This window comes from Nycticebus coucang, chromosome X, assembly GCF_027406575.1.
Source record: "Nycticebus coucang isolate mNycCou1 chromosome X, mNycCou1.pri, whole genome shotgun sequence".
Lineage (NCBI taxonomy): Eukaryota > Metazoa > Chordata > Mammalia > Primates > Lorisidae > Nycticebus > Nycticebus coucang.
The window spans coordinates 185,066,836-185,084,300 of NC_069804.1; the positions used below are offsets into that span (position 1 = coordinate 185,066,836).

Here is a 17,465-nt window from a genome sequence, read left to right on the forward strand (position 1 = left end):
CTTGGTTCTCTGTACCCTCAATGAATCCCAACAATAAATAATAATAATAATAATAATAATAATAAAAAGCAAGAATAAGTCAGGCGTGGTGGCTCACACCTTTAATCCTAGCAGTCTGGGAGTCTGAGACTGGTGGATTGCTTGAGCTCACGGGTTTGAGACCAGCCTGAGCAAAAATCAAGATCCCATCTTCACTAAAAATAGAAAAACTGAAGCAAGAAGATCGCTTGAGACCAAGAGTTGGAGGTTGTTGTGAGCTATGACTCCATGGTACTCTACCCAGGTTGAAGCTTGAGAGTCTGTCTCAAAAAAAAAAAAAAAAGGCAAAATCATGCTTTGTGTTTTCTACTTTATACTCAGACTCCCTCCTCTGGGTTCCCAAAACTCCAGTCATGCTCACCACACAGTGTGGATTCCTTATGGCTCCCTAGACAGGAATGATGGATGTCTTCATCATCTTTGTCAACCCTGTTTCTAGTCCAGACCAGGCCCCATTCTTGACCCATACATAGTCCACCTGGAACACTGATCTGAAACTTATGGGCGTGGTAAAGAGGGATTCCCCCCAGCACTAGAAGGGTGGGGGTGGCTGTCCTGATGGGATGGAAGTTAACCTGATACCTGTGTTCTACAATTCTGCCTAGGTTCATTTGGTTCTTTGTCTCTTTACAGAGACTGTCGTTTGTTGATGTGGCAACAGGATGGTTTGGTCAGGGACTGGGGGCTGCATGCGGGATGGCATATACTGGCAAGTACTTTGACAAGGCCAGGTAAGGTGCTCACCCAGACACTACTCAACTTCCCCGCCTCATGTTCCTCTCTGAAGGTCTTGGGACAGCCATATAGCTCCCTGGGGTGGAGAAAAGCCCTAAAGGGCCAGTCCCCATTTCGTCCCATGGCAAGCCCTCTGGAAGGACTTCACTGTGTTTTCCCCACTGCTTCTGCAGCTACCCTATTCTATTTCCTGTGAGTCTGTTAAAATTCATCCATTATTGGCCAGGCACAGTAGCTCATGCCTGTAATCCTAGCACTCTGGGAGGCCGAGGCAGGTGGATTGCCTGAGTTCACAGGTTCGAGACCAGCCTGAGCACGTGCCAGACCCCATCTCTAAAAAAAAAAAAAAAAAAAAAAAATCCAGGCGTTGTGGCAGGTGCCTGTAGTCCCAGCTACTTGGGAGACTGAGACAAAAGAATGACTTGAGCCCAAGAGTAGTTTGAGGTTGCTATGAGCTATGATGCCAGGGCACTCTACCAAGGGCGACAAAGTGAAACTCTGTCTCAAAAAAAAGAAATCATCCATTATTGCCTCTCTAGTTCTTATCCTAGGGGTTAAAAACTTCCTAAAACATATCCAGCACTTTAGTGGGGTCCAAAAGATAAATGTTCATGTTGTTGCTATGTGAAAACGTTTAATGTTTATAGCAGAATATATGATACTGTAGTGATTAATGCAAATAAATTGTAAGATCAGAAATAAAAGGTAACAGTGCTTTGAAATGGAACTTGAAACTGAACAAATACAAGACAATGCGAAAGAGCTGCTTTCTTCCCATTTCTCTCTTAGCATCATGCCTATAGATCAGAAGTGACAGGAAAACCTAACCACAGCAGGCCAGGCGTGGTGGCTTATGCCTGTAATTCTAGCACTCTGGGATGCCAAGGCGGGTGGATTGCCTGAGCTCATGAGTTCAAGGCCAGCCTGAGCAAGAGGAAGACCCCATCTCTGAAAATAGCCAAGTGTTTTAATGGGTGTCTGTATTCCCAGCTACTTAGGAGGCTGAGGCAAGATGATCACTTGATCCCAGAAGTTTGAGGTTGTTGTGAGCTATGATGCAACAGCACTCTACTGAGGGCACAACAAAGTGAGACTCTGTCTCAAAAAAAAAAAAAAAAACCTTAATGACAGCCTCATGGCTAGATAGGGAGAGGCAGCTAAAGGCAAGGACATCTTGCTTTAAAAGACAAGCTTTTTTTTTTTTTTATTGTTGGGGATTCATTGAGGGTATAATAAGCCAGGTTACACTGATTGCAATTGTTAGGTAAAGTCCCTCTTGCAATCATGTCAAAAGACAAGCTTTTAAAGCTGTGTCTCCTCAGCTGCTGGGTCTGGGCAGAGTTGATGAGGGAAATAGTGTTAGGAACCTGGTGATCTGAAGCAGTTTCTCCAGGCTGTTCCTTTGTTTCTCTTCCTGAAATGCATTCACCTGAGTGGCCCAAATGAACCCTTAGCCCAAAAGAAGGTTGTCAACACCTCTTGTCTTGCTCTAGCTACCGGGTATTCTGCCTCATGGGAGATGGCGAGTCCTCAGAAGGCTCCGTCTGGGAGGCATTGGCCTTTGCTTCCTACTACGGTCTGGACAATCTGGTGGCAATCTTTGATGTGAATCGCCTGGGACACAGTGGCGCCTTTCCTGCCGAGCACTGCATAGAGATCTATAAGAAGCGCTGTGAAGCCTTTGGGTAACCGTATCTTCTCTCGCTTTACTTTCTTCTGTCCCACTCCACTTTGTTTCTTGTAAACCTGGCTTCTTCCTCCATCGGCAGGTGGAATACTTACGTGGTGGATGGCCGTGATGTGGAGGCTCTGTGCCAGGTGTTCTTGCAGGCAACTCAAGTGAAGAACAAGCCTACAGCTGTGGTTGCCAAGACCTTCAAGGGTCGTGGCATGCCAAGTAAGCAAGTGCCTTTTTTCCTGCTCATGGTTAAAAACATCTGTCTGGGCTCGGTGCCTGTAGCTCAGTGGCTAGAGGACCAGCCACATACAGTGCAGCTGGCACGTTTGAATCCATCCTGGGCCTGCCAAACAATGATAACTACAACCAAAAAATATCTGGGTGTTGTAATAGGTGCCTGTAGTCCCAGCTATTTGGTAGGCTGAGGCAAGAGAATCACTTAAGCCCAAGAATTTAAGGTTGTTGCCACGGCACTCTACAGAGGGCAACATAGCAAGACTCTAAAAAAAAGAAAAAAAAAGAAAAGAGGTCTGAAAAAAAAAAAAAAAAAGAAAAGAAATCATCTGTTTGGACAACAGAAGAGGCAGAGGAGGCTTAAACTGGCATAGGCAGAGGACTGACTTAGTGAACAGTGATGGTGGCTATTGTATGTGCTGGAGGCACATCTCTTGCCTTCACTGACAATGTGTCTGCTAAGGGTGGGGAGGGAAAGCTGTAACCCCTGGCAAATGAACAGTGATTTTCTACCTGCCTGGGAGAGTGGTGAGGAGGACAGTCCAAGAGAGGACTGTCAGGGAGCAGTCTCCACAGTAGAGGCAAAAAGCACGCTATGCATATGGGCAAGTGCAAAATTGAGCATGCATGTACATACCTGGTTGCCTAGGTCTGGGGTGTCTAGAAGAACTTAACAGAAAACCAGTAAAAGCATCATGTCTGGGAAGGAGAGCTACGGAATTGGGGGCTGGGGAAGGAGGAAGTTTTTTTTTTTTGTAGAGACAGAGTCTCATCTTATCGCCCTCGGTAGAGTGCCGTGGCGTCACACAGCTCACAGCAACCTCCAAATCCTTGGGCTTAGGCAATTCTCTTAACTCAGCCTCCCTAGTAGCTGGGACTACAGGCACCCGCCATAACGCCCGGCTATTTTTTTGTTGCAGTTGGCCGGGGCTGGGTTTGAACCCACCACCCTCAGCATATGGGGCTGGCGCCGCCCAGGAGGAAGTTTTGAAAGACTTAACTCCTTGCACATTTCAGGGCTGACATCTGAAATTGTTTATCTCGAGTTTAAATTGTTAACAATGGTTCCTGAGTTTTTAAAATATAATTCTATGACTCTGCCCCCAAGCAGTCATACTGTAATAACCCCAGTTCAGCAAATGGCAGGTTTGTTAGTACCCTCCTGGCAGAACCCTGGGTATTGTCCTTGCCTCCATTTCTTTCCCTTTTTTCTTTTTTTGTAGAGACAGAGTCTCTCTTACCCTCAGTAGAGTGCCGTGGCATCATCACACAGCTCACAGCAACCTCCAACTCCTGGGCTTAGGCGATTCTCTTGCCTCAGCCTCCCAGTAGCTGGGACTACAGGCACCCACCACAACGCCCAGCTATTTTTTTGTTGCATTTGGGGCCAGGTTTGAACCTACCACCCTCGGTATATGGGGCTGGCGCCCTACCCACTGAGCCACAGGTGCTGCCCTTTCCCTTTTTTTTTTTTAAAGGCTAGTCAAATGAAACAGTGGGAGTGGAGAAGGAACAAAGGAATCTGTAACTGGGAGTGATTAATTTGTTATAAACACCACTGTACTCAGACCAGCCCCTTGTCTCCGTTTCTCCCACATGCCCCCGCCCCATATTACCTGGTCCCCTAGAGCATGTCTCATATCCACTCCTCCCCATCTCTACTGCCGTGACCATTACCACATACTTTTATTTCTCCCAGACTGCAGCAGTTTTACCAGCTGTCTTTCCATTGACAGCTGGAATCCTCCAACGTCAGTCCCCACACTATTGCCACAGTGATCTTTCTGAAGTGGGTCTCCTCAGTTGCTTTCCCGACTCCAAACCCTTCAGTTGTTTCCCATCTTGCTTTGTTTTATGTATTTATTTATTTATTTATTTTGTAGAGACAGAGTCTCACTTTACTGCCCTCGGTAGAGTGCCTTAGCATCACACAGCTCACAGCAACCTCCAGCTCTTGGGCTTACGTGATTCTCTTGCCTCAGCCTCCCAAGCAGCTGGGACTACAGGCGCCCGCCACAATGCCCGGCTATTTTTTTGTTGTTGTTGCACTGGGGCTGGGCTCAAACCCGCCACCCTCGGCATATGGGGCCAGCGCCCTACTCACTGAGCCACAGGCACCGCCCTCCCATCTTGCTTTGGATAAAACTCAAACTCCTTATCATACCCTACGAGTTCCAACCTCCATGGTCTGTCCTGCTGTCTATCCAGCTTTGTCTCCTTCACTTTTCCTCTTCATCAACACTTGGACACTGGCCCCCTCAGGAGCCTCAGGGCTTTTGTGCAGGCTATCCTTTCTGACAGCAGTGCCATCCCAGGCCCCCACTGTCAGGTTTTACTCCCATAAGTCCTAGCCCGATGTCATTTCTATCAGGATGTCTTTCAGATGAATACTTATAGAGGCATTCTTTAAATACTTATAGGGTGAATGCCTTTAATTTGTTTCATTACAGATGTTGAAGATGCAGAAAATTGGTATGGAAAGCCAATGCCAAAAGAAAGAGCAGATGCAATTATCAAATTAATTGAGAGCCAGATACAGACCAATAGAAACCTTATACCAAAACCCCCTATTGAGGATTCGCCTCAAATCAGCATCACGGATATCAAAATGACCTCTCCACCTGCTTATAAAGTTGGTGACAAGGTAGGCAGAAGGTGGATAATTGAGTTAATTGTGTACATCAACTGCTTTGTTCTCCAATTTTGTTCCTAAATACACGGGATTGTTCAGATATTCTGATCTCCATGGATAAACAACTTAGTAGATAGACATTTAGTTAACAATTATAAACAGTAAATATGGGATTACTGTTTCTTTTATTAGCTCTAATATTTATCCTCTGCTTTCATACTTAGGTCTGAATTTTTTTTATTGGTTGATTACTATTTATTAGCACCTGGTGTCACGTGGCTTTTTCCTGCTTCCTAACTTTGGTTTGTGAGCTGACAGTCTTCTGTGCATGAAATTGCCACAATTCTCTGTCTGCTCTTAAGTATAGTGGCCCAGGTGGGCTGATCTTTTGGACATGGTTTGTTGATTACACAGGGAAGCAGGCCAATTCATCAAAAACCAGTTCTGCAAAGAGGAATCATAATTATACATAAAACTCTGAACAGAAAGCCTTTTGTGTTTTATTATTTTTATACCCTGCCTTGTAATATATTATAGCAGACCTGAAATAGGCAGGGTAGTTGCAAGCCTGGAACAAAGAACATGTTTTCTGACCCTTCTTTCCTGGGAGAAATTTTGAGAGTTGCTTGTTTTCTTAGCCTAGTGATAAGGGTTAAAAATAAATGTTTTGGTGCCAAGCATGGTAGCCCACACCTATAATCCTAGCCCCTTGGGAGGCTGAGGTGGAAGGATCACTTGAGGCCAGGATTTTGAGACCATCCTGGGCAATAATGAGACCCCATATCTACAAAAACATTTTTTTTTTAATTTAAAAATTAGGGGGTACCTGTAGCTCAGTGGTTTGAGTGCCATCCCTATGTAGCAGGGGTGGCGGTTCGAACCCAACCTGGGCCCACTAAACAAAAAAATATATTTTAGGGTGGCGCTTGTGGCTCAGTGAGCAGGGCGCTGGCCCCATAAACTGAGGGTGGTGGGTTCAAACCCAGCCCCGGACAAACTGCAACAAAAAAATAGCCGGGCGTTGTGGTGGGCGCCTGTAGTCCCAGCTACTCGGGAGGCTGAGGCAGGAGAATCGCCTAAGCCCAGGAGTTGGAGGTTGCTGTGAACTGTGTGACGCCACGGCACTCTACTGAGGGCAATAGAGTGAAACTGTCTCTACAAAAAAAACAGAAATAAGCTCGGTGTCTGTGGCTCAAGCGGCTAAAGCGTCAGCCACATACACCTGAGCTGGCGGGTTCGAATCCAGCCCAGGCCTGCCAAACAACAATGACAGCTACAACCAAAAAATAGCCGGGCGTTGTGGCAGGCACCTGTAATCCCAGCTACTTGGAAGGCTGAGGCAGGAGAATCGCTTGAGCCCAGGATTTGGAGGTTGCTGTGAGTTGTGAAGCCATAGGACTCTACCCAGGGCGACAGCTTGAGGCTCTGTCTCAAAAAAAATAAAAATAAATAAAAATAAAAATTAGCCAGCATGCCTGTAGTCCCAGATACCTGGGAGGCTGAGGCAAGAGGATTGCTTGAGCCTAGGAGTTTGAGGTTACTATGAGCTATAATGATGCTCTTGCACTCTAGCCCAGGTAACAGAGCAAGACCCTGTCTCAGAAAAATAAACTAAAAGGCCGGGTGCAGTGGCTCATGCCTGTAATCCTACTACTCTGGGAAGCCAAGGTGGGAGTATTACTGGAGCTCAGGAGTTTGGGACCAGCCTGAGCAAGAACAAGACCCCATGTCTACTAAAAATAGAAAAATTAAGTGTTGTGGTGGGTGCCTATAGTATCAGCTGCTCAGGAGGCTGAGGCAAGAGGACTGCTTAAGCCCAGGAGTTTAAGGTTGCTGTGAGCTAGCCTGATACCATTGCACCTGGCCAACAGAGTGAGACTCTGTCTCAATAAAATAAAATAATAAAATTAAAAATATGTCATAAGAAAGAAAAAGAACATGTTGATAAGGATACTTTTGACAATATGTGTTAACACTTTGACTTCACTCCCATCAAACTAGTGGTGAAGTTTATCATGCAGAAATACATATTTGCAAATGTGCAGATGTTTGTCAGAATGAATGTTCATTGAAACATTGGTTATGATACCAAAATTAGAAATAACCAGCATAAGAGGCTGAGTTTGTCCATTTAGTAGTAAATTTTTTTAAACCTACAAAGCACATAGTGTATAATTCTGTTTCTGTGTTAAACATCTTAAAAGAGGTTATCATACATTATTTTAAGGCATAGAAAAGTGTTTTTGGAGAAAAGACACCGAAGTGTTAAGTGTGTGTCTCTAGGTGAGAGTATGGGAACTTCTGGATTTTTTTGAGACAGAGTCTCACTATGTTTCCCTCGGTGGCGTCATAGCTCACAGCAACTTCAAACTCTTGGGCTTAAGCGATTTTCTTGCCTTAGCCTCCCAAGTAGCTGGGACTACAGGCACCTGCCACAATGCCCCGCTATTTTAAGGTTGTAGTTGTGGTTGTTTGGCAGGCCTAGGCTGGGTTCAAACCCTCCAGCTCCGGTGTATGTGGCTGGTGCCCTAGAGCCTGAGCTACAGGCATTGAGCCGGAACTTCTAATTTTTGAAAAGAAGTGTGAATAGCGGGTGTGGTGACTCACTCCTGTAGTCCTAGCACTCTGGGAGGCCAAGGCCAGGTGGATTGCCTGAGTTTAGTAGGAGTTTGAGACCAGCCTGAGTAAGACCTAGACCCCATCTCTACTACAAATAGAAAAACTAGCTGGGCATCGTAGTGGGCGCTTATAGTCTTAGTTATTGGGGAGGCAGAGACAAAAGAATCACTTGAGCCTAAGAATTTGAGGTTGCTGTGAGCTATGACACCACCAGATGACACTCTACTGAGGGTGACAATTGGAGACACTTAAAAAAAAAAAATTACACATGACTCATTAGCTGGGCGTGGTAGTTCACACCTGTAATCCTAGCAGTCTCAGAGGCCAAGGCAGATGGATTGCTTGAGCTCTGAAGTTAGAGCCCAGCCTGAGCAAGAGGGAGACCTCACCTCTTTTAAAAACAAACAAACAACAACAAAAAAAAACTAGCCAGACGTCATGGTCCCAGCTGTAGTCCCAGCTACTCAGGAGGCTGAGGCAAGAGGATCCCTTGAGCCCAAGAGTTTGAGGTTGCTGTAAGCTATGACACCATAGCACTCTACTGATGACGAAAATGAGATTCTATCTCAAAAAAAAAGTTTGAATAGGAAAAACTTTATTAAGGAACCCAGCCAGTTCATCAAAAGTCAATGAGTTTTCAACACTTAATGTGCACATATGGAAATAAAACTCAATGGGAATCAAGCAGGTGGGAGGAGGGGTTGAGTTAATTTATACCTGACTCATATAGTGCACACATTCTGGGTGAAGGACACACTTAAAACTTTGACCTGAAATGTATAAAAGCAAATTAGGTCATCAAAATGTGTGTGCTCCTATAATATTCTGAAAATTTTAAAAAGCCAATGAGTTAAAAAAAATCAGTCACATTAATGTGCAGATCTAAGACTAGGCTTTTTGAATTAGTAATAAAATAGACAAGCCATTAGCTAGCCTACTCAAGGAGATAACAAACTTAAGTCATTGGGAAGAGATGATAACCACAGGTACAAAGAACATTTAAAGTATTGTGAGAAAACTATATAACTCCATACTAATTGTTACGAAAACATGTTTGTTATTATTTATTTATTTAGAGACAGAGTCTCACTTTGTCGCCCTCTATAGGGCGCTGTGGCATCACAGCTTACAGCAACCTCCAGCTCTTGGGCTTAGGCGATTCTCTTGCCTCAGGCTCCCAAATAGCTGGGACTACAGGTGCCTACCACAACGTCCAGTTATTTTTTTGTTGCAGTTTGGCCAGGGCCGGGTTCAAACCCACCACCCTCAGTATATGGGACTGGCACCCTATACACTAAGCTAGGCGCCACCCATGTTTATTTTATTTTATTTTATTGTATTTTTTGAGACAGAGTCTCATTATGTCACCCTCGGTAGAGTGCCGTGGTGCTGCTGCCCACAGCAACCTTAAACTCTTGGGCTCAAGCGATTCTTTTGCCTCAGCCTCCCAAGTAGCTGGGACTACAGGTGCCTGCCACAATGCCTGGCTATTTTTGTTGTTGTTGTTGCTGTAGTTGTCATTGTTTAGCAGGCCTGGGCCAGGTTTGAACCTCCAGCCCCAGTGTATATGGCCTGTACCCTAACCACTCAGCTACGGGTGCCGAGCCAAGTTATGAAAACATGTTTAAAAAACAATTTTTAGAAATATATAAAATATCCGGCAGCGCCTATGGCTCAGTGAGTAGGGTGCCGGCCCCGTATACCAAAGGTGGCAGTTTCAAACCCAGCCCCGGCCAAACTGCAACAGAAAATAGCTGGGTGTTGTGGCGCTTGCCTGGGGAGGCTGAGGCAAGAGACTCGCTAAGCCCAAGAATTGGAGGTTGTTGTGAGCTGTTACGCCATGGCACTCTACTCAGGGCAACAAAGTGAGACTCTTATCTCTGAAAAAAAAAAGAAATACATAAAATATCAAAATTAACTAAAAGACATACAAAACCTTAAATAGATCAATAGCCATAGAAGTAAATTCAGCAAACTGTCTGAGAGCTTTATCTCCAGAGCACCATGCTCACTAAATCACAAAAGTGACTTATTTTTGCCCTTCAAGGAATGGGTAATTCCTAAGCTATTTTAGACCTTTCCAAATATGGAAAAAAATGGTAAGTGTCATCTTGATTCACTTATGAAACAAAAACATGGCAAAGCTAGCCCAGAGGAAAAAAAACTATAGACTACCTCACAAATATTGATATAAAAAATCTAAATAAAACATTAACCAATCTCAACTCCATTAGTACATTAAAAGAAGTATATGAATCAATGAAGTTCAAATCAGTAATGCAAATGATTCATCATTATCAGGCAACTTAGTAGTGTAATTCCCTATCTTCTCATTAGAAGGAAAGATGTGACCATGTTTATACTACTTAAGCAAAAGCAATTCATGAAGTCCAACATTTCTGGGTTTTATAAATCCTCTTAGTAAAAAGAAGACTGATGAGCCAGGCACGGGGGCTCATGCCTATAATCCCAGCACTGTGGGAGGCTGAGGTGGGAGGATTGCTTGAGCTCAGGAGTTCGAGGCTTGTCTGAGCAAGAGTGAAATCCAGACTCATGAAAAAAATTGAAAAACCCACATGGGCACCTGTAATCCTAGCGGCTTCAGAGGCTGAGGGAGCAGGATGCCCACAGCCTGAGGCTGCACTGAGCTATAATGCCATTGCACTCTGCTTAGGGCATAAGGTAGAACTCTGTCTTGACCAAAAAAAAAAAGACGACGACTGATAAGCTCCTCAGTTTGAGTCTAGACAGATATTATTTTTGAGATAAGAGTCTCAAGCTGTTGCGCTGGGTAGAGTGCTATGGTGATACCATAGCTCACAGCAACCTCCAACTTTTGGGCTCAGGAGATCCTCTTGCCTCAGTTTTTCTATTTTTAGTAGAAACAAACTGCTTTTGCTCAGGCAATTCTGGAACTCATGAGCTGAAGCGATCCACTTGCCTCAGCCTCCCAGAGTGCTAGGATTATAGGCATGAGCCGCCACACCTGGCCTAGACAGAGAGATTTATTTTTATTTTTTTTTAGTGAGACTCTATCTCACTGTATCACTCTCGGTATAGTGCTGTGGCATCACACAGCTCACAGCAACCTCCCAACTCCAGGGCTTAGGTGATTCTCTTGCCTCAGCCTCCCGAGTAGCTAGGACTATAGGCGCCCGCCACAACTCCCAGCTATTTTTTTGTTGTTGTTGCAGTTTGGCCGGGGCTAGGTTTGAACCCGCCACCCTTGGTATATGGGGCCAGTGCCCTACTCACTGAGCCACAGACACTGCCCAACAGAGATATTTTAAATCTGAACCCCTTTTGAACCTATCAGCCCTGCTCCAGAAGTGCTAGGCATAGCAGTTAAGTGAAAGAATAAAAGAATCAGTACCTTAGCTGGGTGTAGTGGGCACCTTTGTCCCAACTACTCAGGCTGATGTAGGAGGGACCACTTGAACCCAGGAGTTTGAGTTGCAGTGAGCTGAAAATGGTTCTGCACTCTAACCTGGGTGCCAGAGTGAGACCCTGTCTCAAAAAGTAAAGAAAATACCAATAAGGAGATAACAAGTCTATCATTATTTGTAGGTTGTATATCTGGAAAACACAAGAGAATCTATAAGAAATGGTTAGAAATAAGAACAGAGACTAGTAAAAGAGCTTTTAGAAAAACTGATGTACAAGATTAGTACCTTTCATATACTAAATAACTAGTTAATAAGTATAATGAGATTATCCCTTTGATAATAGAGGTAAAAATTAAAATACCTTAAAAATAAGCATATAAGATCTATATTTAAGATGCTTTTATACAACTAGAAGCCAAAAAGATTTCGTGTCATCCATGTAAGAGATGGCTCACTATTTGTGTGCAAACCATTTCTGAAATGTTGCTTCACAAACCTGTTGGCTGCCATTTGCCTCTGGAGAGGAGGGGACCTAGGTAATGGGGGAGAGAAACTTGAGGAAGATGGCCTCTTCTCTTGATAGCCTTCTATTTATTTTTTTGAAGATAAGGTGTCTTTTGTCCTGGTTGGAATGCAGTGGCACAATCATAGCTCACTGAAGCAGCAAACTCCTATTCTCAAGGGATCCTCCTGCCTCAGCCTCCCAAGTAGCTGAGAATACAGGTGCATACCACCATGCCAGACTAATTTTTCTACTTTTTGTAGAGATGGGGTCTCAATCTTGCTTAGGCTGCTCTGGAACTCCTAGCCTCAAGCAATCCCCCCTGCCTCAACCTTCCAAAGTGCTGGATTACACCACAGCACCTAGACCGAACCTTAGGGGATTTTGTTGTTGTTGTTGTTGTTGTTGTTGTTGTTGTTGTTGTTGTTTGTTTTTCAGTTTTTGGCCGGGGCTTGGTTGGAACCTGCCACCTCTGCTATATGGAGCCAGTGCCCTACTCCTTTGAGCCACAGGCGCCGCCCACCTTAGGGTTTTTTTATTTTTATTTTTTGAAACAGAGTCTCACTCAGTTGCCCCGGGTAGAGAGCTGTAGCATCTACCTAGCTCACAGCAACCTCAAACTACTGGACTAAAGTGATCCTTCTGCCTCAGCCTCCCAAGTAGCTGGGACTACAGGTGCCCGCCACAACACTAGCTAATTTTTCTATTTCTAGTAGAGACAGGTGGTCTTGAACTTCTGAGTTCAAGCAGTCCTCCCACCTCAGCCTCCCAGAGTGCTGGCTTGGATTACAGGCATAAGCCACTGTGCCCTGCCCACATGCAAACCTTGTTTTTGAATATAAAATGTCAACATTGTAAAGATGGACGTTCTTATCTAAATTAATTTATAAAGGCCAGGTGTGGCCTCTACTAACAATAGAAAAACTAGTCAGGCATTGTGGCAGGCACCTGTAGTCCCAGCTACTCAGGAGGCTGAGGCAGGAGGATCACTTGAACCCAAGAGTTTGAGGTTTCTGTGAGCTATGGTGCCATGGCACTCTACCCAGGGCAATGGAGTGTGAGATTCTGTATCAAAAAAAATTAATTTGTAGGGCGGCGCCTGTGGCTCAGTCGGTAAGGCGCCGGCCGCATATACCGAGGGTGGTGGGTTCAAGCCCGGCCCCGGCCAAACTGCAACAAAAAAATAGCCGGGCGTTGTGGCGGGCGCCTGTAGTCCCAGCTACTCGGGAGGCTGAGGCAAGAGAATCGCTTAAGCCCAGGAGTTGGAGGTTGCTGTGAGCTGTGTGACGCCACGGCACTCTACCGAGGGCCATAAAGTGAGACTCTGTCTCTACAAAAAAAAAAAAAAAAAATTAATTTGTAAATTCAGTCCAATCTGAAATAATATTCTAGTGGAATTCTTTATCATTGGTGTTATGATTCTGCAGTTCTGTATTTTAATTTTTGCAGTGAGTATTATTAGTTTTATAATCAAAGCTACAGAGGCATTTGTATTTGGAAAATGTATTTTTTGAGTTCTAAATAAACTATATGGATGAGACAGGATAGATTTAGGTGAGGCAAATGCTTCAAATAAAATGCCATCTGTAAACTTTTAGATAGAATGCCAATTAATATAGCGCAGTAATTAGAAGATACAGTAAGGACTGTTAATGTCTGAAATCTCACTGCTGGGCAGTGGGGTGTTTCCCTGCCTGGGAAGTAGGGATAAAAGAATGTTAACTAAAAAGGGCACAATTCAAGAAAAAGTTAGATATCACTTCAGCAATTGTGAGACACATTTTTGAGAAATTGATACCAAATAAGCCAAGTATGAGTTTAAGATTAGCCAGCAATCCATGCTTATGACCCTAAAGGAAATTACTGGTGAGTCACAAATTTACTATTTTCATCAAGGTAGTTGACAATTTATAATTCTACAAAATTGTACCTTCCTTCTAAATGCCTTCTGAGAAACTCTACCACTTGACTTTTTCTCTCTTCTAGATGGCTACTCGGAGAGCATGTGGTTTTGCTTTGGCCAAGCTGGGCCATGCAAATGACAGAGTCATTGTGCTGGATGGTGACACCAAGAACTCTACCTTCTCTGAGATATTCAAGAAGGAGCACCCTGAGCGCTTTATTGAGTGTTTTATTGCTGAGCAAAACATGGTGGGTGTAGTGTCTCTTGCTGGTGTTCTCACTAACTTCTCAGTGGCCTACAGGACACAGGGGTCCCATCCTGCATTACAGTTCTTTTGTTTTGTTTTGTTTTTCTTATTTTCTTTTTTTGGAGACCAGGTCTCACTTTGTTACCCTTGGTAGAGTGCCCTGGCATCATAGCTCACAGCAACCTCTAACTCTTGGGCTCAAGCGATTCTCTTGCCTCAGCCTCCCAAGTAGCTGGGACTACAGGCGCCCGCCACAACGCCTAGCTGTTTTTAGAAATGGGGTCTCGCTGTTGCTCAGGCTGGTCTTGAACCTGTGAGCTCAGGCAATCTGCCCGCCTGGGCCTCCCAGAGTACTAGGATTATAGGTATGAGACACCACGCCCAGCCCCTGCATTACAGTTTTTCTTTTCATCTATGAAAGCAAAGGGATGGAAAAAGATCTCCAGGGAAACAGGAGGCAGGAGAGCTTGATAGACTTCTCAGCACCTTCTCCAGAGAGGATAGGGACAGCAGGCTGAGGGCCTAGGCATCCTAAGTTCCCTGGTAACTCTTTGCACCCAGTCTAGCCTATAGGCAATTTGACAACCACCCTGAGGCAAATACATTGAGGAGCCACGAGGAATATGTGTTTTCTCTCTGTGTAGCCCAGGGCCTAATACATCATAGAAACTCAAATGTGGCACTAATTATGGCATTGGGGTACTAGTAGTTAGAACTGGTGCCTTGGGTAAAGTTGCTCTGTTCTTTGCCTCAGTCTCTCCCAGAGTTACATTAAGGCAGAAGTCGCTCCTGTGCCTGCACATGCACCCTCCCAAGAGAGAGGAGTGAATGTGGATAAGCACTCTGACCCCTGAAGGAGTGAATGTGAGTAAGCACTCTGACCCATGCTAGCACCATGCCCATCTCCTGTCTTTATGTGGCAGAGGTCAAAACAGCACTGGCTACTTCAAAGATTTTCTTTTAGCTGGAAAACCGTAGGCCAGCTGGTATCATGTAACTGCCAACAGTACTTTATTTGGAACAAGTAGTGTTTAAAGTCTTATAAAAGTTAGTTCAGGGTGGTGCCTGTGGCTCAAAGGAGTAGGGCGCCGGCCCCATATACCAGAGGTGGTGGGTTAAACCCGGCCCCGGCCAAAAAAAAAAAAAAAAATGTTTTTTAAAAAAAAAAGTTACTTCAGCATTTAAGAAGTAGGAGATTGGGCTGGGTCCCTGAGGCTCACTCTGGGAGGCCGAGGCAGGAGGATCCCTTGAGCTCAGGAGTTCAAGATCAGCCTGAGCAAAAGCAAAACCCCATCTCTACTAAAAATAGATAAATTAGCCCAGCATGTGGCCCAGCTATTCAGTAGGCTGAGGCAAGAGGATCACTTAAGCTATGATGCCACTGTACTCTACTGAGAGCAACAATGAGACTCTGCCTCAAGAAAAAGAAGGGAAAGTAGGAGATTGCATACAGAATCCAAATTTCTGGATTCTCTTGAAAAATGGGAAGAACTGTCAGCACAGTCTAGCATTCCTCCTGATGCTGTCTGACTGTAGGCAAGCAGCTGTGCTTCAGTGGTCACTCACAGCCAGCCCCCTGTGGTCCTCACATTCTGCCTGCCCACCCATTCCTCATTGGTGTTTCTCAGGCCCTGTTGGTGTTGAGATTTAAGCATCCCTGTTCAGTAAAGTAGGTCATCACGATTGTCAGATATGTGTTTTTTCCCTGGGTTTCATTTCATTTTGCATGGGAAGAAACTCAATCCATAGTTTCCTGGATTGACCCTCCTTTCAAAATGTGGGCTTCCCAAGTCATTGAGTCCTCTAGGCAAAAACCATGTGCTCTATGCCTGCTGGAACTTTATCGCGCTTTTCTTGGTGTAAGAAAACTCATAAAGGAGAGGCCAGCAGATAGTATTTAGTGACATGCTGAAAGAAGTGGCTACAGTAAGTGTATGGCTGGGAACAACTAGGGGCATCCTCTCAGGAAAGGTGACATTTAAGCTGAGACTCAGGTAACAAGGAGTCAGTCGTGCACAGAGGTGGGTTTTGGTGTTCCCAGTAGAGGGCACAGCCAACTGTGAGGCAGGCCCAAGCTTCAGGTGTTCAGGGAGCAGAGAGAAGGCAGAAATGTGAGGATAGAATGAACTTGTCTTGGGGACATCTCCAGGGGCCAAACTTGTGGGGTCTTTTGAGCTGCTTTCAGCATCTCACCTTCTCTTGCAGTTAATGCAGAAATGCTGCAGTGCAGAGAATGGCTGTCTGTGGGGAGGGAGGGAAGTACAGGAGAGGGTGGCTTGGATTGGGGAGGTAGCTGTGGACTTGCAGAGAAGCAGACTCATGGGAAACTTCCTTGGCAGGAGAGCTAGCAAGATGCCCAGGGGTCAATGTCAGGGCAGGAACAAAGGCTGAAAAGCTGGTACTTGGTGTGGGCTCGGGTGCCTGGGTAAGGTTGGCATCATCTCTTTTTTAAATTTAATTTCTTTTTATTGTTTGGGATTCATTGAGGGTACAAAGAATTAGGTTATGCTGATTGCATTTGTTAGATAAAGTCAACTGTCCAGCCCCCAAGAAGTGTGCCATACACTGTGACTCCCCCATCCCACTTTCTCTTCCCTACTCCACCCCTTGTATTAGCTCATCTATTGCCTTTGTATTAGAAGAGAGTACATTGGATTCTTTTTTTTTGAGACAGAGTCTCACTTTGTTACCCTCAGTAGAGTACTGTGGCATCATAGCTCACAGTAACCTCCAACTCTTGGGCTCAAGCCATTCTCTTGTCTCAGCCTCCCAGTACCTGGGATTACAGGCACCTGCCACAACACCCGGCTTTTTTTTTTTTTTTTTTTTTTTTTCAGTAGGCCCGGGCCAGATTCAAGCCCACTAGCCCCAGTGCATGTGGCCAGCACCCTAACCACTAAGCTACAGGCACCCAGCCTAGTACATTGGACTCTTGCTTCTCTGTTCTTGTGATGCTTTACTAAGAAGAATGCGTTCCACCTCCATCCAGGTTAATACAAAAGATGTAAAGTCTCCATCTTTTTTAGTGGGTGAATAGTCTTCCCTGGTATATGTATACCACAGCTTGTTAATCTATTCCTGGGTTGGTGGGCATTTAGGCTATTCCCACATTTTGGCGATTATAAATTGAGCTGTAATAAACAGTCTAGTGCAAATGTCCTTATGGTAAAAGGATTTTTTTCTTCTGGGTAGATGCCTAGTAATGGGATTGCAGGATCACATGGGAGGTCTAATTTGAGTTCTTTGAGGATTCTTCATACTTCCTTCCAAAAAGGTTGTGTTAGTTTGTAGTCCCACCAGCACTGTAAATGTGTTCCCTTCTCTCCCCATCAACCCCAGTATCTGCAGCTTTGAGACTTTGTGATGTGAGCCATTCTCACTGGGGTTAAGTGATATCTCAAATCAAATCATTTGATTTGCATTTTTCTGATGATGAGGGACAATGAGCATTTTTTCATATGTTAGCCATTTCTCTATCTTCTTTAGAGAA

At 44.7% G+C, this 17,465-nt stretch overlaps 1 protein-coding gene across 2 annotated transcripts in view; it reads left to right on the top strand.

Moving 5' to 3' along the window:
• Positions 1–17,465, top strand: part of TKTL1 (transketolase like 1) — a 47,823-nt gene that overhangs the window by 9,773 nt on the left and 20,585 nt on the right. For both annotated transcript variants that reach the window (XM_053580512.1, XM_053580513.1), the window contains exons 3-7: positions 673–770; positions 2,268–2,459; positions 2,544–2,671; positions 5,137–5,330; positions 13,812–13,976. In XM_053580512.1, coding sequence (XP_053436487.1) covers positions 673–770; positions 2,268–2,459; positions 2,544–2,671; positions 5,137–5,330; positions 13,812–13,976 — 777 coding nt within the window. The remainder of the gene's footprint in view (positions 1–672; positions 771–2,267; positions 2,460–2,543; positions 2,672–5,136; positions 5,331–13,811; positions 13,977–17,465) is intronic.